The following is a 26,686-nucleotide window of genomic DNA, read 5'->3' on the forward strand; positions in this document are numbered from 1 at the left end:
TATAATTCCACAGATCAGGCAGAGTGTAACCATGAAGCTCTTCAGTGAATTTTTAGTGACTTTTGGGTGATTTTTTAGTTTCCAAGTAGAAGAAGCAGAAGACCCTTGTGGTGGTTACCTTCCATCTAAACAGAGAGTGAGCTACAAAGATACTTCTGTCCCTCAGTGGCCCATGGGTGTCCCTGCAAATCTGTGACTCAAGTGGCCATATTCATATTAAGCAGACCAGAGATCAAAACCATATTAGGCATGAACCACTTTTTATTCATAGGCTTACTGAATATATTGAATTAAGAGGCATATAGTTTGTACACCCTATTTACCAAAAAGAGCTAAATATGTATACAGCCTAAAATACATCCACTGTAGTCTGCATACTGTAAAACTTGCTTCTTTACACATAGAAACTATTCTTATTTTACCTAGGTTATGCACTTAAAATACATACAAATGGTACCAAATAGCATATTGGCCTATTTTATCACAATTCTTATACATTCCTGATAATCAAAGGGACTGATAGGGAATGCATAGTTTCCTACTAGAAAAAAAGTAGATTTTGATACAAGCAATGGAATACAGTAAGGATAATAATAACTTGGTTTCAATCTCAGTAGCTTTACAATATGCTTCTTATTTGAATGAGCATTACAGTTGGCTCTCTTCATTAATAATTGAGATGTTGTTAATCTTCCTGGTCATTCTACCCTCTGCTTGCCTGGCTGAGGCAAAAGAAATCATTATCCTTTTTTCCTTTTCTTCCAGTTTGTTTTTACTTTCCCAAGTTTCCTCCAGAGCCATCTGCCCCACTTTGCCATTCCCCTTCCATTGCCACCCAAATCCGGACCACTTTCTAATTGCATCATTGCATACAACTAGATTATTGTATTCCACTCCAGGAAGCTGTTGAACAGAATCTTTGGCCACTGCCTAATTAAAGAACTTCCTTCCGCAGCTGCGAAAGAGAGGCTGCTACCTCTGCAGAAGAATCAGGAAGCCAGCTTAAGAGATTTTCTTTAGGTGGCATGCAAATAGACTCCCCTCCTGCAGATCTTCATCTCCCCTTCATTATACCCCAGGCCAGAGAAATTTCCATCATGAGCACTCCTGACCGCCAAACCTCCGGCATCCCATGCTGATTTCTTTCCTAAAAATACACAGACTCTCACTCCATGGGGAAGAAAAATGCAACTCTGCCATTTCCAGTGTGCTCCCTGAAGGCTGATGACGGCCGAGAGCAATTCATCATCACTCGTGCGTTCAGGTTTTGAATTTTTCCTTCACAGATCTCTTCTTGTTTATCTGGTGGACAATGTGACAAGAACCAGATGTGTCTCAACCTCAACATCCTTCCCATAGCTATGCAGGGGGAGAAACAACCAGACCAGCTAGATATCCTCCTTAGAACAACAGAAAACTATCCAAAATTTCTGGACCACTTTCAAGAGTGGGGCCTTGCATGTAAAAAGAGTGGGGCATGTAATTGCATGTTTGTTAATTGTTAAATGGACCAGTTGATTGAATGGTGTCTATTCAGTATGATTTTTCTTCTGGCTATGCATATTTTATTGCACTTTTTACTTTATCTCAAGGTGCTGCCAAATTCAAAACATGCTAGAAACGAAATCTTTCTCTGGGAGAGTATAGCAGGGTGTCTTAGAAAGAAAATACAATGTCTGCTGATCAGAGGGAAAGTTCTTGCTTTGCCAGTCCCTACTGGATAACCATGGCAGGCAATTTATATAGTTTTCATGTCTATTTCCTTCTCTCTGAAATTAGAATAATACCTGCCCTGCAATAAACTTCAGAGCTATTTATGAACAAATGAGGTGAATACTAATGTGCATTGGAAAAATATAAAGCTTTGCTAAATGTAAGGTGGCCTTATCATCCACTGTCCAATAACACAGTGCTCTTCATGTCTAAGATTTATTTTTAGCGTCTTGATAATAGACTCATTCCCGACCCTATGGAGTATGGGGACAAGCCCCCTTTAAGGAAAGGCCTTAAAGCCACATGGCTGCACAGAGGGATCAGTCCAGGAGCCTAGCCACAGAGTTCATAAAGAAGAAACAAGCTGAGCAGACGACCACCCAGTGGGTGATGGGAGGGAAAGTAGAAGAAAGATCCACCCCTCCTTCAAGCTTATCTCCACTGGGGACGGTCCACATATTTCTCTGCTTTGCATTTTTGCTGTTGCTTGGTTGGTTTTTTGCTTTACATTATTACTGGAAGAATGCTTCTTGCAGAAATTGTTTAAAACTTCAGGGATTCTTGGAATGGAGCAGTAAGATTAATGAAGCAAAGATATCGTCACCCCGTGCCAAGAACATCTATGCTCCTTTAGTAAGTTGGCCAGAACAAATATCCCCTCCCACAGCATAGGCGCTCTGTAGACTACAGGCTTTAGTCTTGTATAAAATAACATTATGAAAAAGGAAAACCTGATTGCAGTTGAGTGGGTCACCCCCTTCTTATACCCCACCCATCACCTGTTTAGATCGTTCTTTCACCTCCTAATTCCCCATCTGGACTCAACAGCTCTCCCCATCCTAAGCCCGGCATCCTGTGTTTCCTGGTTTCCCAGAATCTGGCAATGTGAGCAGAATAGTGAGTGCAGGGGGTCAGTCGCTCATTTACCCTCAGAGGTGCAGCTGGGAATGTGATACCTCTCTGCAGCAGCAACACTGTGAAAAGATGCCACCTTGCCATCTCTACAGGTGGCTGGAATTGGGAACATCACTTTGATCTGGCATAGTTGCTGGGACTGTCTAAATATCTCCTACAGTTTGCCAAGTACCCATTTTTCTGCCCAGGTTTGTCTGAGTGGTTCCATGCAACAGAAAGAATAGCTTGCCATCTTTAGGGCTGGAGGAATGGCAAAGCTCTTCCCCTTTCAGCCTCCAATGGGGGGACCTGGGCATTTGTAGCCTGTTCAAAGAAACCAAGAAGGGAAAAAAAAAGTGCAGAAGAAAAGTAATTTGCACTTAAAAATGAAAACAAACCACTTTTCTCCTGTTTGCTTGGTATTTTGCAGAAGTTTCAAGTAACAACACTACTATGTGTGGGTGAGTTCGTTCATTAAAATCCGTGGTTTCTGAGGCTAGAAGCCTCAGCCTACAGTCCCAGAATGTACCCAAGAGTGCTGATGTAACATCAATGCTTCATTCTCTGAGTGCTATTTATTGTCTCAATCTTCATTGCTTAAAGTCAGGAAACAACAAACACATTCATATTTGTGGCAAAACATCTACCTACTCATGACATGGCAAATAATCATTTTACAATACAATACAGTACAATATGATCGTGCTACTTTCATGGCTAGGAATGAAGTTGTTGGGTTTCTCTTTCAGAGCTACCCATAAAGGCATTCACTTTATATTCTCTGAAGAGAACCAGCTAACCAGGCGGAACATCCACTAAGAATCTTCCACATAACCAGACCCCAGGAGCTTGCCTATTGCCCATACCAGAGAGGCCCATTTGGAAATACACCATCTGGTCTCTTGAGCACAGACCTGGAGTGTGGGATTCAGCTTGGCTGGCTCCAAAGCTGGCCCCTACTGATCAGCCTGAGATCCCCAGCCTGCACAGGCTGATTCCACTGCCAACACGTGGCCCCATGTGGGTCCTGGGGGGGGTTTCCTTTGGTAAAGTACTGGGAGAGGAAGGAGTCTTCCTATCTGAGTATCTTGGGTTGTGATTTGGTGTGGGCTGCACTGGCAGTGCAATAGCAGCAACTCAACAAAACAGGACTGTTACACAAGCGGGGCGGAAGGCAGGTGGGCTGGCAGGGAAGTTGGTATTCGATTACTTGAAATATTAAGTTGTCCAGAGGGCAAGGACACGCACAAATCAAAGGGCCACCTCTAGGTTTCAAAGCAGGTTGAGATCTGTGTAAAGTCCCCTTTGACTTCGTAAAATCTCACTTCAAAAATTATACCGAATGCTCATCAGACGGAAATAACTGTTTCATCCCTCTAAAGGATGAAATGAAAAGCACCATTCAGTCTTTGGCCTGCCTGCTGGTTACCCACAAACTCAACGGGTGGGTTCCGAGAAGCAGATGAGCCATGAAGAGCATCAAACAAGCATTACTGCTCTGGCCACCACCAGGGTCAGCTTTGAACCGTAAGAAAGAGGGAAAAACTCCTTTGAGTCGCTCCTGGGCCTACAGTCTGTGCTGGGTCTAGACATGTGTCACCAGAGTATTGTCTTTGTGGCAGAGGAAGCTATGTCAAACACTAAATTGTTAACATATCCATGACAAGCATTCATATGAGCCAACAAAATCACCAAGGTTCTGCTATTAAGGAGGATTCAGGAAGACTGGGCATTACTTTCAGGAAACTGGGATGACTCAAAATAGCACTGCTGAGTGTTACAAGATTTTTAAACTAATAATCAGCAAATCTTTTCAGCAGACTTTTGGCTTTAAGAGTTCTTACCAAAAAGATTGCTAAAGTGGAATGAGAGGGGCTCAAAGTTTTTTTTTATTTCACTGTAAGTGCTGTCCCATCTTATCCAATTTTCTTCTTCCTCACCAAAAAGGGGGGAAAAAGCATATTACATTTCTAAATGATAAGAGTAAATGCTGTACTCTTTTCTCAGAAATTACAGGCTTTAAGATTTTTTTTAAAATGGTAGAGTGGGCATGTCATGCAGTTAGCCAATAAATGCAATCCCTGATTAAAATGTGAGTTCTAAAAGTTTGAAAACGTCTAACTATTTCAGTGCTTTTTAATTTCAGAGCTCTGAGCCTGGCTTTGATTTGTTTGTCGATTTTTCTTGGTCCTCTCTTGTGAGAGCTAATGCTACATTTCTTTTAGTTTCACTCACCACACCTTCACAAACTTAAGTCAACAATTATATGTTCAAAAATCTTTGTTTTCCCTTTGAAACTGGATGCAAAAAAGAAATCTCTCCTGTCGGTGGAGACAGCTGTGAATGAACGAGGCGCCTGCACATAAATCTCCTTAAACTTTTTGAATAGCTGCTTCTCTTTATCCCACTGGTATATCTGAGAGAATGTATAGTCACTCCCCAGGGCCAGGTAGTGATTATCTTTAAAAGAAAAGGGCTGCAGGGTCATGGCCCCCCGGGATGGAAGAGCTTGGATCTCCACAAACTGCTTACTGTTCCACCTCATGACCCGGGAGTCCCCGATGAAGCGGGTAAGGGAAAGGTAGAGGGTATTTTGCATTCGGAAGCTCTTCACAGCCAGTACGTCCTCCATGTTGGGGATGTCACCATGGGGGACAAACTTCTTAGAGCTTTTATTCCACTGGAGGATGATGGGGACCTGGGAGCGGCTGGACAGGATGAGATGCGATTTTCCATCGATATCAACAAACTCCGCATCCGTGTCCCTGAACCACTCGTGCAGTGACTGGTAAGAATAGAATCCTTTGCTGTTCCATTTATAAACTGTGGACAGACCAGCCTTCGAGCTGTCTGCGATGACAAAGAACGTCTCGTCGTCGATCTGAAACAGCTCGATGTCATTGGGCTTGGAAATGCGAGAGACCTCTATGTCTTGGAATTTGACAAATTTGGTCCAACTCTCGTCATATTTGTAAATGTGAGAGCCACCGAAGAGCTGGGCTACCACCACAAAGACCTGATCATCGATGAGAATGGCCTTACAGCCCACGATGGACTGACCTGTGCTCCAAAATAAAGGAGAGGAGATTAGTGCAACTACAGCTAAAAACGCATCTCCGCTTGTACTCTTATACACTGCTGGTGGGAGTGTGAAATGGCACAGCCACTATGGAAAACAGTATGGTGGTTCCTTGAAAAATTAAACATGGAATTACCCTATGAGCCAGCAATTCCACTTCTTTGTATATACCCAAAATAATTGAAAGCAGTGACTCAAAGAGATATCTGTACACCTAATGCTATAGACCAAATGTTTGTGCTCTCTCCAAATGCATATGATGAAACCTCATCTCCAATGTGATGGTATTTGGCGGTGGGCCCTTTGGGAGGTGATTAGGTCATGGGAGCAGAGTCCTCAGGAATGGGATTAGTGCCCTTCCAACTCCCTCTGCCCTTTCACCACATAGACACAGCAAAGAGGTGGCCAGCTATGCAGTGGGTTCTTGCCATATACCAAATCTGCCAATGTCTTGATCTTGGGCTTCCCAGGCTCAGAACTATGAGAGATAAATTTCTGTTGCTTATAAGCCACTCAGTCTACGGTATTCTGTTGCAGCAGCCCAAACAGACTAAGACACCTATAACATCATCCTTCACAATAGCCAAAAGGTGGAAGCAACCCAAGTTGCTTCAATGGACAAATAGATAGACAAAATGTGGCATATACATAAAATGGAATATTATTCAGCCCTAAAAGGAAGAAAATTCTGACATATGCTACAACATGGATGGACTTGGAGGGCATTAGGCTAAGTGAAATAGCCAGTCACAAAAAGACGAATACTATATGATTCCACTTATATGAGGTACCTAGAGCAGTCAGATGCATAGAGACAGAAAGGCAAAGAGTGGTTTTCAGGGGCTGTGGATGGGGGAAGTGAGGAGTTGTCATTTAATGGCACAGAGTTTCAGTTTTTCAAGATGAAAAGCATTTGGACGTTAGTTGTACAATAATGTGAATGTACCTAATGCTACTGACCAGTATACTAAAACATGGTTAAGACAGTACATTTTGTGCTATGTGTATTTTGCCACAATTAAAACAATTTTTTTAAGTTGTTTAAAAATGTGCTTCCATAGAAATGGCTAAGTGAGGTCTTCAGGGCCTCTGGAGTCCTCAGAGGCAGGCATACAATTCAGGAAACTCACTAATGCACCAAGGGAATTATCATCATGCTTTTAAATAAAGCTACATCAATTAGCTTGATTTAGCCATTCCACAATGTATACATATTTCAAAACAACATTTTATACACATATAAATAGATACAATTTTAATTTGTCAGTTTAAAAAATGTGTATCCTTGGAAAAAAAAAAAAGTATTTCCTGACTCCATATGGCAGAAGGAGGCAGTTAAACAGGCTTCTCCTGGGGTGGTGGGGGTTGCAGGGGGTAAGGGATGATAAAAAGGCAGGAGTGAGGTCTCAGAGGCAGGAGAAAAAGATTTCTGAGTGTTCTTGAAGACATTTGGGCTCTTTTGATTTCCAGAGCTAAAGGAAGCCAAGTGGAGGCAGAAAGAGTAGGATTAAACCTTATGACACAGACCAGGTGGCCTAGGGTTCAAAGCCCAGCCCCGCACCTTGTAAGCTTTCTGACCCTGTGCTGGTTAACCCAACTCTCTGTGCTCAAGTTCCTCATTCATAAAATGAGACTGAAGGCGCTGCCAGCACTGATCTTACAAGTGACTATAAGGATGAAATGAGATCATTCATGGCAAGGGTTTTTAGCATGGAGCACTGGCACCTAGGGGGTGATTGATCATTAGTGCCTATCATTATTGAACAATTGAAGCAATTGTCACTACAATCACAAGACCTTGCCCCTTAGTGCTTGCCCATAGTGGGCATGCATAAATATCTAAAGAAGGAGCAATAGTCTGAATGATCTAGCTCAGACGTCATAAAACCAAGACTTTGCAGAGACAGGGGACCATTTTCCGTGGTGACTCTCCTCTCTGGCTCACCTCCCACCATCCCTTATCACCCTGCACCCAGATGCCCCCTAGACCTCCCCACTCCAGAAGACCAACCACTAAGAAAAGGACCACCTACGAGACCACTGATCCTCCATCTAGATCACTCAGTTAAAGGTTATTTCTTTCCTTTAATTTTCTAGGTAATTTGGACCAAAGTGAATTTGGCCAGAATCCCAAATTCTAAGGATGATTCCATTTCTATCCTAAGGATTGGCTTTGGGGGCTGATACTGGGTGGTTTTCAGAGTGGCATTTACTTTTCTCTTTCACCATTCTGGTCTTCCTGCAAGGACCTAATCCCTTTTCCTTGTTTAAAACTAATTATTGCATTGTTTTTCCCTGAGGATATGTGTGTTAAATGTTTACCAGAGCAAATTTTGAAAATACTAAGAGGTAAAACTTAAGAAGTGTGTAGGTATGACCAGGCACTATTCTAAGCACTTTACATGCATTTACTTATTTAATCCTTATAACAACTATATGAGGCATATACTATTCTTAGCATCATCATCCCCATTTTATAAAGGGTAAAACCGAGGCACAGAGAAGTTAAGTAATTTATTAAAAGTCACATAGCTAGTATGTGGTAGAGACTGAGATTTAAATTCAGATAATTTGGCCTCAGTCTATACTCTGATACCAAAGAACCAAAAAGCACAAAGAAGAAAATACAAACCAGTTGTACTATAAATGTGAAATAACACTTAATATCTTGATATATTATTTAATTTTTAATCTATGCACATATTCAAGTATTCTTTTTTTAAAAACTGGGGCTTACGTTATCCATAGATATTTTATAATCTACTTTTTTTTCACTTGGCGCCCATGCTGTGAACATTTCCTCATGTGGATGATTCTTCAACAACTTGATATTGACACTACACAGCATCCCATTGCATGGATGCACCATATTTTACTTAATTAATGCTCTACTGTTGGACATTGCAATTATTTCTAGCTTTTCCTTATTGTAAAATAACGTTTCCTTTAAAATATTGTTAAATAATGTTTTGATACCATCTGGCAGTGTTCTCAAGTGTAAGAATTGCTGGGGCAAATGTTGTGCACATTTTTAAGCTTTTGGGTTTTAACTGCCAAGCTGCTCTTCAAAAGCGGCATTGATTTCCACCCTGCCAGCACTAATTGAGAGTGCAGGCTCCTCGTCCCCTTCTTGAGCACCTGGCTATGGAGGCTACCACCCCCTAGAAGTGTCCTAGAGGTCTGCCTGTCACAGCCAAAGGACCGCGTGAAACAGAAGGAATTCCTTTCCCGGCTCTGTAACACACTCTGTCCAGGTTAGCCATGGAGTTGTCAGTAGCGACAGATCACTGTGTGTGTGTGTGTGTGTGTGTGTGTGTGTGTGTGTGTGTGTGTGTGTGTAGGAAGAGGGATTACAGGTTGGAACATACTTAGCCTGCAGAAATCAAAAGGCGAACAAAATAAACCAAAATTGAGAAAGCCAAGATGAGACATAGAGAGAACAAGGGGAAGTGAACCTCAGGGTGAACATGACCATGGGTTTCTCTCTCTCCCCTGGTGTACGTGGACAGCTGGAGCCATCCCTTTGGCAACATGGTCACCAGGCCTGCAAAGGAGGAAGTGCATGGATTGAGAAAATCCTGCCCTGCCCTTGTCAACTTGGGGACCACCCCATGGCCAAACAAGATGTCAAATGAGGTGTGCACAGCACAGGGAGGGAGAATGGTCCACATTTACCTTGTTCTTCTTGAAGCAAGTAGCACCTAGGGCAGTGTCCTTGCCTACCCACGTGTGCTATAGGGCTTTCCCTCATGCCAGGCTCAATGCCAGCTACCGAGAGACAGCTCCTCTCCTCCCTCCATGAAGTGATCCCCCTTCCTTCTGTAGCACCACCTTCTACCTCCTTCAGGGAAGTCTGCTGGTCTCTTCATTCCCTACGCTCATGCAAGTTGTGGAGCAGTTTTAATGGAAATCAAAAAGGTAGAGTCTGTGGGGGGAAAAAGGAGGGTTGTTCCTATTTTACCCCCATTAAATCCTTATAGTATTGGCCAGGCACGTTGTCTCACACCTGTAATCCTAACACTTTGGGAGGCCGAGGTGGGTGAATCACCTGAGGTCAGGAGTTCAAGAACTCCAAGGCCAACATGGTGAAACCCCGTCTATACTAAAAATACAAAAATTATCCAGGCGTGGTGGTGTGTGCCTGTAATCCCAGATACTCGGGAGGCTGAGGCCAGAAAATCGCTTGAATCTGGGAGGTGGAGGTTGCAGTGAGCCGAGATCACACCACCGCTCTCCAGCCTGGGTGACAAGAGTGAGACTGTGTCTCAAAAAAAAAAAAAAAAAAAAAAAAAAAATCCTTACAGTATTTCCCTGAGTCCAATACTATGCTGATCCCATTTTACAGATAAAGTGGAAATTCCTAAAATCTCCACTTTACAGATGAAAGGTGCTCATGCACATTAAATCACTCGGCCATGGCCACCAGCTAGTAAGGGCCGGAGCCAGGATGATCAAAAGCCAGTCTGATGTTGGAACTCATTTCTTGGGCTTGGTGGTGAAAAGAGGAGCCGGGTGGGCTTCACGTCATGCCGCCAAGCTGTGGGATGATTCAGACTTGGAGACTGAGGGGCTGAGGAATCTTTGGAAACTAACAAGGTCCAGCAGGGCTCTGGCCCCAGCCACACCCACTCGGATTGCACTGACTTCCTCCCCACCAGCTCTGTGGCCTCCGTTTGGTCCAGGCCATACTCGCTTGCCTGGGTTCCGGATTCTTGCCATAGCCTCTTAGCTAGCCACTGTGCTTCGACCTTTGTGCCCTCACTCTAAAAGGCTATGTTTGACCCGGTAGCTGGACACAATCCAGCCTCTTAGCCAGGTACCTGCATCCTCCTGCCTCTGCACAAAACCCTCCATGGCTTTGCAGGACATTCAGAGGAAAAGCCAAGTCCTTCCTAGGACCTGTGAGACTCCATGATCAGCCTTTCTGACTTTGGACTCATCAACTGCAACTCCCCCCTGGCTCATTTGGCTCATGCCAAACCATCCCCCTGGATGTTCTTCAAACAGGAAAGATGCTCTCCTGCCTCTACCTTTGGACTTGCTGCTCCCTTTGCCTGGAATGCTCTTCCCCCCTCTCCATGCGAACCAATCCCTCCAATCCCACAGGTCTTACTCAAGTAGCACCTTCTTGATGAGGCCTCTCCTGGACCCTCTACCCAAGCCTTCAAATCCTCCCACACACAGTACTCCACATCTTCCTTCTTCACTTTATTTCCCCTCCTTAGCACATTTCTGTCTGATGTGTTTTTTTAAATACTATAATTATTTTTACAATAATTATTACAATACGAATATTCTTTATTGTCTCTTTCTCCCATTAGAATGGGAACTCCTGAGGGCAGAGGTTTTTTTGTTTTGTTTTGTTTTTTTGAGATGGAGTCTCACTCTGTCACCCAGGCCGGAGTGCAGTGGCACGATCTTGGCTCACTGTAACCTCCGCTTCCTGGGTTCAAGCAATTCTTCTGCCTCAGCCTCCTGAGTAGCTGGGACTACAGGTGCATGCCACCACACCCAGCTAATTTTTGTATTTTTAGTTGAGACGGGGTTTCATCATACCGGCCAGGTTGGTCTCAAACTCCTGACCTCGTGATCCACCTGCCTCGGCCTCCCAAACTGCTGGGATAACAGGCATGAGTCAACACGCCTGGCCAGAGTTTTATCTAGTTTATTCACTGCCATTTCCCCAGCATCAAGAACATGCCTGGCTCAGAGTAAGTGTTCAAGAAATCTTTGAGAATGAATGAATAAATTTAAGAATGCCACCAGCTGCAGTATATCAGAAGGGCAGGAGTTCAAGACCAGCCTGGCCAACATAGTGAAACCCCGTCTCTACTAAAAATTAAAAAATTAGCTGGGTGTGGTAGCGGGTGCCTGTAGTTCCAACTACTCAGGAGGCTGAGGCAGGAGAATCGCTTGAACCCGGGAGGCGGAGGTTGCGGTGAGCCGAGACTGCGCCACTGCACTCTAGCCTAGGCAACAGAGCGAGACTCCATCTCAAAAAAAAGAAAAGAAAAGAAAAAAGAAAGACAGGGCTGTCCTACCAAGGTCAACCTGGGAGAGAAAACCAGTGGGGTACAACCATGAGAACCCTGGGCTCAGCCCTGAATAAACAGTGGGTGACTGGACATGCCTAAGCCTTGACCTCATCATTTGTAAGGTTGTGAAAAGGATGGCAGCTTTGAGAAGCGCCCGCTCTGTGCACTCAATCCTCACAGCATCCACATGAGGCACATCCACTACCCATTTCCCAGATGAGAAAACCAAGCCTCAAAGGCACACGTTCTTCCTAGACCACGGCAGAGTTGGGAGTACAATCCGTGTGCATCAGTTTTCAAACCTGAGCTCTTTCTAGTATGTATGCCTCCTCTCTCTAAAGAAGAGAGCTTTTGTCCTCTAACCTATGGGCAGGTGTAACTCCAAGAGCTGTTATGAGCTTCCAATGGGATAAACTAGGCCCTGCTGCCTCACAGGCTCACGGCCAACATCGGCATTGGAACTTGTTCAAGAGCAAAGCTCAGCCAGGCACGGTGGCTCAAGCCTATAATCCCAGCACTTTGGGAGGCCAAGGCAGGAGGATCCCTTGAGCTCAAGAGTTGGAGGCCAGCCTGGGCATCATAGTGAGACCCTGTCTCTACAAAAAACAAAAAATTAGCTGGGTGCAGTGGTGTGTGCCTGTAGTCCCAGCTACTTGGGAGGCTGGGGCAGGAGGATCCCTTGAGCCCAGGAGTTCCAGGTTGCAAAGAGGCAAGATTACATCACTGTACTCCAGCCTGGGTGACAGAGTAAGAGCCTGTCTCAAAAAAAAAAAAAAAAAATCAAAAAAACCAAAAAACAGAAAACAGCAAAGCTTCACTCTGTTCCCATCTCCTACCAGAGAGGAGGAGAAAAGGCAGAGAGACCAGCTCATCCTCCCCTCCCCTATCTTCCATGTCAGGACAAAGGGGGAAGCACAAAACCACGTGGACATGGACTCACTTCCTCATCTCCCTTGTTCTTGGCTTCCACAGCAGGTTCACCTGTGCTACTCTGTGCTGAGTCTGCACTTCCGAGAGCGTTACTCTCTGGAAGGTGAGCTCAGCACGGGGAGGCCAGATGGCCCGACGGTGGCCAGCTCATCTGAAATGGCATCCTTGGAGCATCCGATGTACATCTCACACCGAGATACACTGTGAGATAAGGCTCATTAGCAGCTCTCCCTGCCTCCCCACATCCCTATACCTGCTGGGAAGCCACTTGGTGTTTGGGAGACTCTTAGGAGCCTCCCAACCCAGAAATTCTACCTGAATATGCTTCTTGCTACAACAGTAAAACACTGCTGTAAGGCCACATCAGGAACCTCTAAAGGAAACCCTCTCCTGGAGTGATAATTAGACCTTTGTGGCACTGTTTACACAGTATTGTTATCAGATTGCACATTGATAAATGAGGAGTCTTTCAAAGGTTATTTCAAAAGCAAGTAGACAGTCCACATTTAGTAGGGCTAAGGCACTGGGATCCCACGATGGCACTGAAAGAAGCGTTAACTAATTCATATCCCAAATGCCTAATTTAGGGATCCATTTATTCTTATTTCGTATGTACTTACTAAAAGAAAGCAGTGATCACTAGGACTTAGCAAAGGGCACTAGGAACAAACTATAGGGTATGTGTGTGTGTGTTTGTTAGCATATTGTTAACAATCAGCTTAATGAAAGTCAAAGCATCATTTAGCTGCTATGAAGCTGGTGCAGACTTGGGCTCCCATACTGCTCAGGACAAGGGATTCTCAGTGTGACTTCTCACCACTACTAGAAAATGCCTCCCACCACATGCAACCCATAAATGATCATCAATAATAAGCAGGATCACTACCTGAGGTTTCCACTCTCTCAGTAATGGACCACACCAAGACAAAAACTGGAGAGACCCAGAGGGTAGGCTGGGACGTGTTTCCCAGCTCTAACCAGGTTAGAGAACCGAGCTCTCCCTCAATACAGAGGACGTTCCTCCTCCCGCGGGCGTGCGGCAATGCTGAAATTAGTTCAACACATCTGATCAAAGCCACAACACACCTGTAATGTTGTCATAGCTCCGGAAATTCATTTCAATGTGGTCCCACTCCAGCACCATGCAGTTCTCCATGCTGGGCTGCGCGATGGCCACGTACACATCGTTCTTGGAGTTGAACGTATCCACTGAAACCGACTGGTAGGGTAAAGTCTGATGAACAACAAAATCTGGGAATGGGTGTTTAAAAAGAAAAGCGTTCATAAAATCTCCTGCAGGGATTATCAACCACCATCACCTTTCCATCATCACATCAGCTCTGAAAAGGACTGGGGAGGAGGAGGAGGACAGGAGAGATGCAACACAAACATCACAGCGTATTTTACTCTGGGACATTCCAGAAAGAGTCCTGGCTTGCGCAGGATTATCAGACAGAATGCACAGTTTCTAGTACAGCTTCCTGTGGAGAAACAGCTTCCCGAGTTTGGCTAAAGGATCTCAGAGTTTTAAACATATTTGGTGAGACTTGGCTTTCAAAGTGGTAAGACGGACAGGACGCTGCACAGCAACATTCTCAAAACTGCCGTGCAAATCACTCTGTGACAAGCGGGGGCTGCGGTCCAGTGAGTTTGGAAAATGCTGTACTTCCAGCTGTCTCAGAACAGCCCCTGTAGGGAAGAAGTCTGTTTTTTGTTTGATGTGGTGCTTCTCAAACTTACCTGACCCTTTATCTCCAGTTCTTATAAACCCTAGCTCGGGATTACCTGTCAGCAGACAACCCCGCTGCACGTTCAGAATGAATGGTACACTCCCCAAATGGCACACTGAACATTGGAAACCAAACCAAACCCTCTGCTATGGTCTCAGGGGTATTATGGTTTCTACCCACTTAGCCTAGCACAAAGTGAGTGCTCAATACATGTTACCTTTTGGAGGTGCCCCTCCCTTCATTCTGGGGGCAGAGTAGGTGCTTATTGAATACTTGTTGGCTAAACCACTGTGAGGGGGCTGGCCTTGCTTCTCAGCCCACTCTAAAGACTACAGGGGAGGGGACAGAGGCTGAGTGGTATATGAAGATGTGGGGAGAAGGAGGAGAAAAGAGGCTGCCTCTGCAGCCCAACAGGCAGGAGGTGACTGAGGGAGAGTGTGGACAAGTGGCTCTAGTGGACGGGGTACCTTCCCATCCCCAAGTCCAGAGCAGAACATCCTGGTGAAGGGCTTCTGATTCACGATTATTTCAAAAGCAAGTAGACAGTCCATATTTAGTAGGGCTAAGGCACTGGGATCCCATGACGGCACTGAAAGAAGCACTTTTAGTTACATGACCTTTGGCAAGACAATTGAGCCTCAGGTTCTTTTTTCACCTGTAAAATGAAGGTGGTGTCTATTTCATGAGGTTGCCATAAAGACTAAATGCAAGGGTACATGTAAGTATATACTGCAGTGCTATGGTGATCACTCAGTAGTTGACATATGCAACAATGATAGTATTCAGTTGCCTACTTGAAGACTTAGGGAAGAGTCATGGCTCTCCCTCAATCCCCTCCCACCACCAAAATAATAGTTGCTTGGTCAAAGATAAATAAACAGAAAAAAGTCAACCTCTGTTCACTCCTGTTGGCACTGGCAGTGCCAACAGTGTAGAAGCCAGAAAGCATGTGTTCACTGCACAAGACTTTGCTGGTTTCTGTGTTCACATGTAGACAGAGAAAGGGGAAATGGCAGCAGTCATCATGTGCTCCCTTTTCTGGGGATATAAAAGGACTTGGAGAATACAGCTGCTTTCTTTTAATTACAACCAAGATGGCTATAAACTCCTCTCCTACATCTCCGGTTGCATTCGACTAATCCGAGTCTGCCAAAAGTTCTAAGCACTCCCGTGATGCTCATAACTCACTCACCTCCTCCCTCCCATTAGCCTCCCTACTGCACTCTGAATTCTCAGAAACATGAGCATTTGCTTAAAAAGGCAGGCTGTTTAAAGTGTAGACTAGAAAGTTTCTGTTTTTATTGAAGAATCCCAGGATGAAAAGGAGTTGTCACAGTGCAGAGCATTTTACAAATCTAGCCTTTCGTGGCCCTATTTTAATCTATTTTCCCCATATAGTGGTTTCATAATATTTCCTACATATTGATTATCTGGCATAACACAGATTGTTAAATCATTTGAATTATAAATCTAACTCTTAATAGAAGAACCCACCCCCGCCCCCGCCAAAAAAAAGGAAGGAGAAGGAGGAAGAAGAGGAAGAGAAGGAAAAAAGAAGAACAGGGCCAGGCAAGATAGGCAAGATGGCTTGTGCCTGTAATCCTGGCAGCTTGGGAGGCCAAGGCAGGACTGCTTGAGGCCAGGAGTTTGAGACCAGACTAGCTAACATAGCAAGACCTTCTCTTTACTAAAAATTAAGAAAAATTAGCTGGGCGTGATGGTGCATGCCTGTAGTCCCAGCTGCTCTGGAGGCTGAGGTGGAAGGATCGATTGAGCCCAGGAGTCTGAGGTTGCAGTGAGCTATGATTGTGCCACTGCACTCTAGCCTGGATGACAGAGCAAGACCTTGTCTCAAGAAAAAAAAAAAAAAAGAGAGAGAGAGAGAGAATGAAAAGAAAATGATTGATGCATATATATTTGTGGGTATCAGAGGACCAGAGGAATTTAAATATCTTCTCCCACCCCCAATTAAATTTACTTCTCACAAACAGCAAAAGCACATTCTTGTGGAAAGATCTCAGAAATACACATATTGATGTGACATCAATTTACTAGTGTTAAAATATTAATGGCACTCTGCAAAAAGAACTGCCACTTCCATTCACACTGGATTAAGTTCATGATGTCAGTGGGACTCTTACAATTTAGGCCTTTCTCCCAGTGGAATCAACAGATTTTTACATAGCTATTTATAGCACTTGCAGAAAATAAATTATACATGACGCTGATCCTACTGGGAGAGAAACTGCACATTAATGCATTATTTCTCTTTGCATTTTCATCAGCCCTGAAAAGGGGAAGCTAACAGGACAATTAGGATGCAAAATTCACTTCCTCTAAGGAATTTAGTGAATTACCCACCTAACACAGGGAATCATCGGTAGGTAACAGGGACTTCTGAGGTGGTTAAAAATAGACTTGAAGGGGAGGGTTCAAGAGCTGATTAATGTAAAGACCTGAAACAGCCCAATGGCGGCTTTGCGATATGAATTACACCCCTTGGCCAAGGAATAGAATGGTAACAGTACCTTCCTCTCTCTGGGAAAAAACAGTGAAACAGGAGAAAACTCACCCCTTTTCTGATAATCTGAGTTGAAAAGGAAAACAATCGTATTCAGAAAATGTGCTTCTTTCTAAACCTTTGGCAAGAATACGATCACTGTACCATGAACTCTCGAATTTGGCTTTCCATTTTCCCTCCATCCTCATTTGTTCCCCCGACCCCACGCCCCTACCCCCCATCTAGCTTTTAATGAAGCAACAGAGGCTGAGGTTTGATCTGAACAGAAGATATGAACCCCGAACACTCAAAATTTGTTGATCTAGTTCTTACACAGCAGGGCCTACGTTTGGGGGTGGGTCACAACTTTGTTGTACCATTTTTTTCCCGATGGAAGAAACTGTCAGCAAGAGCCTCATCTCTGTTTGTGAGTCTTAAAGGGATAAAACCATAGCACAAAGCCAGAATTATCATCTCTCTCTCACCAGAAAGCCTAGCGCTGACTTTCTAAAGTTTAGTAGGAAGCTTGTTCATGAAGACAAATACTGCATGAGACAGAGAAGGCTCTAAAATGTGTTAAGGCATCTTGCTGCTCCATGTTGGGATGAGGACAGGTTACCTCAGTTCCAAGCTAGCACCATTCCAATAACAATTCTCAGAGCCTGGATCACTTTTATAACTATCCTCAGGGCCCTAAGTTCAGAAAAGATGTTTTCTTGTAGAAATTATTTCCTATTCCCACGGCCCTATAGCCCATTACTTCCATCAGAGATTAGCAAAGTTTCTCCACACTATGGCCAGGTGTGAAGAGAACAAGGGAAAATCTGCAAATTTCACCTTGGCGTTTCGAGAACTCTCCAGAGAAAATGGAGAAAAGGTAGTGAGAAGTCTCAGTGAGCTTTAGTTTAGCTTTGGTTTAATTCAATTTAATTAAATTTAGCATTTAATGCCAAATAGTCTTGAATGCCACCTTTTGGTGCAAATGTTATCGACCACGACCTCTGATTTATTGCCCTGGCCCTAAAATACAATAAATTAACCTCGTAGTGGCCTCTGCTGACTGTGGGGCACCTGCCAATTACACAGCTGAATAAGCCCCTATTTGATGATGAAAGGAAAAGTCATTTCTGTGAGATTTCAGGTTGTCTATCAGAAAAGAATTGAACTTGCAGGGTCCTTATTTACAAACAAAGATACCTAGAAATGATCTTTACTTTCTGGGTTTTGTTTATTTGTTGGAAGGTGGTAGCAGGGACTGGCCTGAATGTGATATTTTGTTTTTGGAGTTTTGCTGTAATAATTTTCTGTTTCTCATTCCTGCTGCTTCTCCTGACATGACTTTGTCGTCAGGAGACGACGAGGCTTTGTAGATATCAGCTCTCAGCCTGAATGTTTATTTTTATAAATTGGGTAAGCAGGTTTCATACAGCGGCCTGATCCTCCTCTCTCTGGCTTTAGAAGCTGTAGAAACCCCACCTAAGCCTTTCCAATGGAGATACTCACCAATACCTTTGGCCTCATGTTGTGACAGTGGAGGCAGTTAGTATTTTGGTTTTATCTTATAACCTGAAAAATGTATAAACTGAAAGTTTGTGGCAGGCCCTGGAAAACAAAATCAAGCTTTCTTTACATTTTTCCCTCAATATGAGCTGTTTCCTTTTGATAACTAGTTGTTAACTTTTATTTTCTATTTTGCCATTGGTTATAATTTACCTAGTTATCTCTTCTTACATGGGACTCTGAAAGTCATTTGTGGGTTTAAAAGTCTGGTGTTTGGGCCAGGCGCAGTGGTTCATACCTGTAATCCCAGCACTTTGGGAGGCCAAGGTGGGCGGATGATGAGATCAGGAGATCGAGACCATCCTGGCCAACATGGTGAAACCCTGTCTCTACTAAAAATACAAAAATTAGCCGGGTGTGGTGGTGCACACCTGTAATCTCAGCTGCTCAGGAGGCTGAGGCAGGAGAATCGCTTGAACCCAGGAGGTGGAGATTGCAGTGAGTTGAGATCACGCCACTACACTCCAGCCTGGGCGACAGAAAAAGACTCTGCCTCACAAAAAAAAACAATTCTGATGTTTGTTAGTTAAATGTCCAATGAACATCTTCCTAAAGCAAAAGAACAGTCTCAACCGAGTAATTTAGGCCTCCCTGCACTGGCCTTCTATGAAACCTAGATTGATTTGAAAATGTTCTCCTGCCAAACCCACAAGTTTATACTTTGACTTAAGAAAATGAAACCCTTACAGAAATTTGAATTTCGTAAAGAAGCAAAAATAAAGCCAGGGCAGTTAACAAAAATTCTCCCAAACTATTGAGAGATTTTCCTTACCACATCGATTCATTTCTTTAGAATGTTTAAAATTTCTCTAAAACACTTTTGATAAACAGTTCTATATTCACTTTTCCCCAGTCTCTGTTGACAGTGTAAAAGAAAGACAAAGAGATTATTCTAAATATCCATGTCTCATGAGATAGGCTCTGAATACCTGTAGTTGTGCATTCATAGTCAAAGCTGGTCACGTCATTTAGCTTCTTTTCCTGATACTCTGGTGGACCAATACACAGCACATCGGAAACGGTGGAATTTGTCATCTTCAACCACAGGTATAGCCACTTGGCTTTGCAGTCACATTCAAATTTATTACCCCTCAAATCTCTAAAAATCAAAATAAAACACAAACACATACAAAGAGAAATAGATGTGTCTGACATGTTTTGGTAGTAACACGAAACTCCAGAATTATTAACATCCTGATATATTTAAAACCCCCTAAAAATGGAGTTTAAAAAATTTTGTAATTAATATCTCCTGTTTCTTGTATCTATCATTGACTTTATTTAACACTCCTCAGCACCTGGGAATTTAACTGAATAACTGTATAATGTCCAGAGAGCTCTCAGCGAGGACATATCATCTCTCCAAATGCTCTCGTCTCCACGCCATGCCAGAAATGGGAGACATATGATAGAAGAGCAGCCCCCAACAGAGGTTCTCATAAACAAAGAGGATATTGTAGGAAGACGGTTTTCACAAACACAATTGAAACTTCAAGCTCTTGTTAAAACTACGTCCAGTAGGCCAGGCACGGTGGCTCATGCCTGTAATTCTAGCACTTTGGGAGGCCAAGGTAGGCAGATCACCTGAGGTTAGGAGTTCGAGACTAGCCTGGCCAACATGGTGATATCCCGTCTCTACTAAAAATACAAAAATTAGCTGGGGGTAGTGGCGTGCGCCCGTAGTCCCAGCTACTCAGGAGGCAGAGGCAGGAGAATCACTTGAACCCGGGAGGCAGAGGTTGTAGTGAGTGGAGATCATGCCACTTCACTCCAGCCTGGGCAACAGAGCAAGACTACATCTAAAAAAAAAAAAAAAACTACATCCAGTAAGAAGCAATGCTAGAAGATAAAGCAGGTGAACGTGCCATCTCAGGGAGGTGATCTCCCACCCAGCAAGTGTGATTTACCATTGGCCTCATGGTGCTAAGTATAAAATGGCAAAATCCAACACAATACAAACTGTATGCTATTTCCCAGGATGCACTACTTTGTTATAGATTTTTAGCCACAGCATAAAAGAAATGCATAAAAGAAAGGTGAGAGGGGATTGAAAGACATGATTAACTGGGGCACAATGACAAACACACATAAACTAAATTTCATTACTTACAGTTCAATCAGAGAGTCTAAATCACTGAAGACATCCCTTGGTAGTGCTTTTATGTGGTTATTGGCCAAAGAACTAGAACAAGAAAGTCACATTGCAATGTGGTTATTATCTCATGCCCTGTCACTCTCAACTCCCTTCAGATAAAGCTGTTGACTTATAGCACAGCTTTGGTCATCAATACTGAGATAGAGAAACGAGCTTAGTTATGCAAATATAACATAAGAGATGCTGGATTATAATATACATTTTCTTTCTTTTTTTATTACAAAAAGCACTTTTTAAGCTCTTTATGTATATTTGCTCAACCTCAGATGGCTTCCCATGTTTCCTGGAATCAAAGCCAAAGTTCCTTTGGTGGCATGCAAGACCCTTTATTGCCTGGCTACCTCCACTCTTGCTTACCTAGGAGACCCCATCTCATCGGTTTCCAACTACTCAGTGGATCTCTGATCCAGCCACACTGGCCTCCTTGCTATTCCTCCAACAGGTGAGGCATGCTCCTACCCTCCAGGCCTCTGAACTTGGTCATCTGCCTGGAATGTTCTTTCCCCAGCTATCCATTTGGAATTCCATTGCCTCCTTTGGGTCTGTCCTCAAGTATCACCTCTTCTCAGGCCTCTGCACATCTCCCTTCCCTGTACCACCATCATTTGGCACACTACATATTTTAATTATCTATTTGTTTACTGGCTGTGTATTCCCCCTCTACATAAGCCACATGAGGACAGAGATTATTGTCTGTCTGTCCACTGCTGTATCCCCAGTTCCTAGAACAGTGCCTGGCACACAGCAGGTACTCAGTATATCTTTGCTGAATTAATGTGTTAAGCACCAAAGTGTGAGTGATAAAAGAAGATTTACAGTCTTGTCCCAACAAGTTCCCTAATGGTCCATCTAAGTGAATTCTATTACTCGTGATTCTAAGAAAGGACTCAGTCAATACTCCTTTACATAAAGAGACTCAGCTCTAACCTTTAAGAATAACATAATAAAATCTCAACCGATCAGAATGTGTAGGGAATGATTGACTATGACCAATTTCATTTTCACATTAATAAAGGTTGACCCAAAACCATTTTGCATTTTTGCTCTTGGTGTTAAAGATCATTCTAAGACATCTTAGTCCACACCCCACCTCCAGGAAATAGACTAGAATGCACAGCATCAACTCTTTCTCCAATGATTCAGGATTTTGCAGTGCCCTGTCATCATCCTGTGAAGATGAATGTCCATGGTGCAGGGCTGTTGATGTAGAAAGACGTGGAGTGTTGAAATGATGTACACTGAGTTTGTGATTTCCCCAGGCACTGCACTCTAATGTGAGTCAGCCAAGAAACTGATGCCTACTTTTGTTTTCTTTTACACATATGAATGCAAACAGCAAAACATATAAACGACTAACATGTAAGCAATTCAGCCCCAACCAATTTAAGATATCTATGAAATGCGTCTTCTGTATCATCATAATGACCCATCCCAGAAGGATGAATTAAAGAAATGAGTCTTCCTACCTAGAGTCGGTTAGCTGGACATAGTAGAAAGCTTGGAGCCCAAATATTCTTGCTTCAGGACACCAAGTTAATATGGGGAGACCCATAGTTTCTGAATTATGCCCCTTTCTATCTAGGTGACCACAAATGGATTTAAATAAAATTTCATGTACTATTTTACCTTTCTTTTCTAAATGATGTATTTGTACATTTTTAACTGTGTTGGGAAATAGGCTGAATATGTAATCAGACTGAAGCTACCCTGAAAGAGATTTGGGAAATTTTTAAAAGGGGGGTGTTCATTTTGATTTTTTTTCCTGGTCGATGGTCACTTTTTCTGGAAAGTAAAGTACAACAATGTTTTAGCTAATTAACATTATTAGCTAAAAACTTCAGCTAATTAACATTATTAGCTAAAAACTTCAGCTAATTGAAAGTTATTGTACTGATATGATAAGTATATACAGAATGGTCAAAGCCAAAAAAAAAAAAAAAAAAAAAAGCAGAGTGTTTAGCAACATTCCAAGTGTTCAATTTAGATTTCAGAAAGCAGAATTATTTAGCTGGATTATTTACCCCACTCACACTAAGTGCTTACCACCTGCCTTTCCACTTCATTTTGTCTACAAATCATGGCACTTACTTTATTTCTAAAACTATTTAACAGTTCCCTGTCCCTTGGGCTTCATGGGACTGCTGGAAACAAATGTTCTAGATTTTAGTTACAGATTGGCACAGCTCCTTCAATGCTTTGAAACCTGATCTATGTCTCTTTTCCTATGCATGTGAGTCTGTAAGCATTGCAAAAGTTCATGAAAGATAAAAATCAGCTGCTTAACTTCAACAAGCAAATTCCAAATAGGAACTTCCGTAAGCACGGGGGTGAACTTTAGAGACCTGGTATCTTCTCTTTTCTTAGAGGTTTTTAGAAGGGGAGGGAGGTGAATTGATTCATTCTTTAAACAGTATATTAAATGCTTGAATTACTAAATACATCTCCTGCCTAGAGGAGTCAACTTTAAAAGTCTCCTGGCCGGGCGCGGTGGCTCACGCCTATAATCCCAACACTTTGGGAGGCCGAGGTGGGTGGATCATGAGGTCAGGAGATTGAGACCATCCTGGCTAACACGGTGAAACCCTGTCTCTACTAAAAATACAAAAAATTAGCCAGGCGTGGTGGCACACGCCTGTAGTCCCAGCTACTCGAGAGGCTGAGGCAGGAGAATCGCTTGAACTCGTGAGGCAGAGGTTGCAGTGAGCCAAGATTGCACCACTGCACTCCAGCCTAAGTAACAGAGAGAGATTCCATCTCAAAACAAAACAAAACAAAACAAAAACAAAGCCACCTGACTTGTCCAGAAGTAGAGCACATATGGGAAATCCAACTCCATTAAGAAGCCATCCATCAATTAGCAAATCAGAAAGTACGTCCTGCTGGCTTAGCCCTGTGCTAGACACTGAGGGAAGAACAGAGTTAAGGGAAGATCACTAAAAGTCCTGCCCTGCAGGAGCTTCCAACGTGCTGGGAGATAAAACGAACACCCAGGCAACAGCACCAACCAGTATGGCCACTGTAGACAGTAAAGTGCTGGCTGCATGAAGCCAATGGCAGGAGGGAAGAGGAAGATGGAGAATGGCTTAACTGGGGAGATAGAACTTAATCTGGACTTTGAAAGAAAAGGCAGATGCCAAGAGACCAAGGGCAGAAGAAACAGCATTCCGCACAAGGGAAAGGATGTGAGGAAAAGCAGTGGGATGGGGTGGGGGAGCACCAAAAGCTTGATGTTCCGAAGACACTCAGAGAAATGAAGTTAGAGAGCTGAGGAGAGGCTTGACTTGTAGGCTTGATCACGGGGTGGTCCTACTCACTAGGATGAGCTGGTTCTTCTCTAACGCATTCCATGTTCACTGGACCCAAGTGCAGGACTCCCTCGCTCCCTCTGTGTTTGTGTTCTCTGTGCATAATACCACAGAAAAGGAGGTGCCTCTTGTACACATGTACACATGATAACAAATGAAACAAATGCATAAGCATGCACACAGGAACACAGTTATGTACACTCATGTATGTAAGTCCATGCATCCGAGGACACTTTGTACACCTGCACAAAGATATGCAAATACCTGCGCATGATACCTGCTTGTTCACACCCTCCTGCTGATGGAAGAACCACAGCCATCTGAGCAAATGAAAGTTGCCATCTGGGCTAACTCAGCCCGTCACATGGGCTTTGCCTTAGGTTTATAATCTGCCCAGAGCTTTTGCTCAAATATAAAGCCCTAATTCCTGACTTCTGGGAACCAGACTCATCTGGCCACAGCTGTTCCTCTTCAGACACCAACAGCTGTCTCCTTAGTAGACTCTGTCTGGCCACCCAAACTGCCAAAGATACTTGGCGGGCCATGGAGGAAATTGGGACTTAATGCATGGAGGGAAGGAATTATGTTGATGTTGATGATGTTGATGATGATGATGATGATGATGATGATGCCAGTTATGCCTTGAGCATTTACCATGGGTAATGGACTAGATGCTTTGCAAGCAAGCATTAACCCTTTATGTATAGCAATCCTATGAAATCAGTATAGTTATCCCTATTTTAAGGAGGAGGAAATTGATCTTAGACAGTTAAACAATATTAATAAATCATGGCCTTGAGATTTAAACCCAAGCCTATACGACTCCAAGCCCACAATTGTAGTCTCTACAGGAATTTGGGGATTTGACACTTAGGTTGAATCTGAAAAACAATAAAGGCTTTTATAGGAAGAAATGAAGACCTAGGACATTGTCCAGTATCAACTATGCTGACACAGATGTTTGGGCCTCCCATGTCTGCTCCCTCATCTCCTTACCCGATAGGCTTTAACTTAGGCAGAGCCTCTACTTGTGGGCGTTCCAGAATCAAGTGCTTGCTTGGCCTATTGACAACCCCCTTTGCCAATATCGGGGCTTGATGTGAATGGTTTCCTCATTAGATGACTATGTCCACACTGTACCAGTCAGGGTTACACATGCTGAAGGTACTACCATCCCTGCCCAACACTTCCAGTCAAAACTCTCCAATTTTCCCAACTGTCTTTATGGCAGGCAGGCTGACTACAGAGATGAGACATGTTATCTTACTCAAACTCAAAATATCTATCATGCAAATGGGACCTGGTTCCTGGCTAACGAATTACTCCTACCAAGATAATGAGTATTTTTACACTTTCATAAACACAGCCACTATTTTTTCTAGTTTTATAAATTTTATACATTTGCTAAGTGTGTGTACTTGCTTCATTTTTATATGCCAGTTTCAAATCAATTTCTTTAATTTTATCTCCAGAAAGCTCTTAAAGATCCAGAGAGCTTAGTTGAAACCGCAGATTAATCCAATATAAAACAAAAAGTGATTTGCATTCAAATGAGAGGAACCATGAAAATGTCTCTATTCCACTTTGTCCTAATTCTGATCCAACATTCCACCTAGTCATCTAAGCCTTGGTTCCAAAATCTGTAAAATGGGGACTCACAGATTATTATGAAAGATGAAGAAGAGAAGGCTCACTAAGCACCCAGCCCTGTGCCTGGTGCCAAGCAGGTATAAGACCCACAATAATTTCCTTCCTGGCCGGGTGTGGTGGCTCACGCCTGCAATCCCAGCACTTTGGGAGGCCGAGGCAGGTGGATCACTTGAGATCAGGAGTTCGAGACCAGCCTGGCCAACATAGTGAGGCCCCGTCTCTACGAAAAATACAAAAATTAGTCAGGCATAGTGGTGTGTACCTGTAATCTCAGCTACTCGGGAGGCTGAGGCATGAGAATGGCTTGAACCCAGGAGGCGGAGGCTGCAGTGAGCCGAGATCATGCCACTGCACTCCAGCCTGGATGACAGAGTGAGACTCTGCCTCAAAAAAAAAAAAAATTTCTTCCCATCTCCTCCATCAAGCAACACAAGTTCCTCACACCCCAGGATGCTCCTTAATTCCCACACAGTCATGTGGCCTATAACTGCAATTCAGGTTGATAGAGATGATAATAAAGACAAGTATGTGCGTACTCACAATGAGCCAGTGTCTGACTGACAACATAGAAACCTCTTGAGTAATCTAGAAATTCGTTTCCTTCAGGGACGGTTACAGCCAAGAAACAGAGAGGCTCCAGGAAACCAATCTTACTCCACATATTAGAGGACTTGTGATACTTTTCATAGGACTTACAGGTGAGTCAGGTCACGGAGGCCACGAAAGGCATTTCTTGAAATGGTTTCTATTTTGTTCCCTTCAATGAACCTAAGAGGAAAAGTTGTATAATTAAAATGAATTTTCTCTCCTTAGTATCCCAAAAAAACTATGTTGGTAAGCTTTCAGAATAAAATCTAAAAGTATTCCTGAATTATAAGAATTGATCTCTGAAGACTAGGTCAGCTACACCAAATTCCATGTGGTAGCAGGATGTATGCAAAAATGCGTGCATGAGAGTGTGTGGTCTGCACTCCTTCCAGAAGTGGCATGGAAGTCTTCAAAGAATTCTGAGCTGGCAACATGGGTAAAAACATCTTGGGGAGAAATAAAGAAGAAAGCACTATACGAAGGCAAGAAATTCTCATATCTCTGCAAGACTGGAGCACTTCCAGACATTTTCCCTACCCAATCCCAC

The 26,686-nt window shown here is 43.3% G+C and overlaps 1 protein-coding gene across 1 annotated transcript in view; it reads right to left on the minus strand.

Moving 5' to 3' along the window:
- Nucleotides 1–243: 243 nt before the first annotated feature.
- The window catches only part of LGI2 (leucine rich repeat LGI family member 2), a 32,137-nt gene continuing 5,694 nt past the window's right edge, over nt 244–26,686 (minus strand). The window contains exons 4-8 of the mRNA XM_004038499.5: nt 26,248–26,319; nt 20,552–20,623; nt 19,371–19,540; nt 13,738–13,902; nt 244–5,667 (exon numbers count right to left, since the gene is read on the minus strand). Of these exons, the coding sequence (XP_004038547.1) occupies nt 4,850–5,667; nt 13,738–13,902; nt 19,371–19,540; nt 20,552–20,623; nt 26,248–26,319 (1,297 nt within the window). The 3' untranslated portion in view covers nt 244–4,849. The remainder of the gene's footprint in view (nt 5,668–13,737; nt 13,903–19,370; nt 19,541–20,551; nt 20,624–26,247; nt 26,320–26,686) is intronic.

This window comes from Gorilla gorilla, chromosome 3, assembly GCF_029281585.2.
Source record: "Gorilla gorilla gorilla isolate KB3781 chromosome 3, NHGRI_mGorGor1-v2.1_pri, whole genome shotgun sequence".
NCBI lineage: Eukaryota > Metazoa > Chordata > Mammalia > Primates > Hominidae > Gorilla > Gorilla gorilla.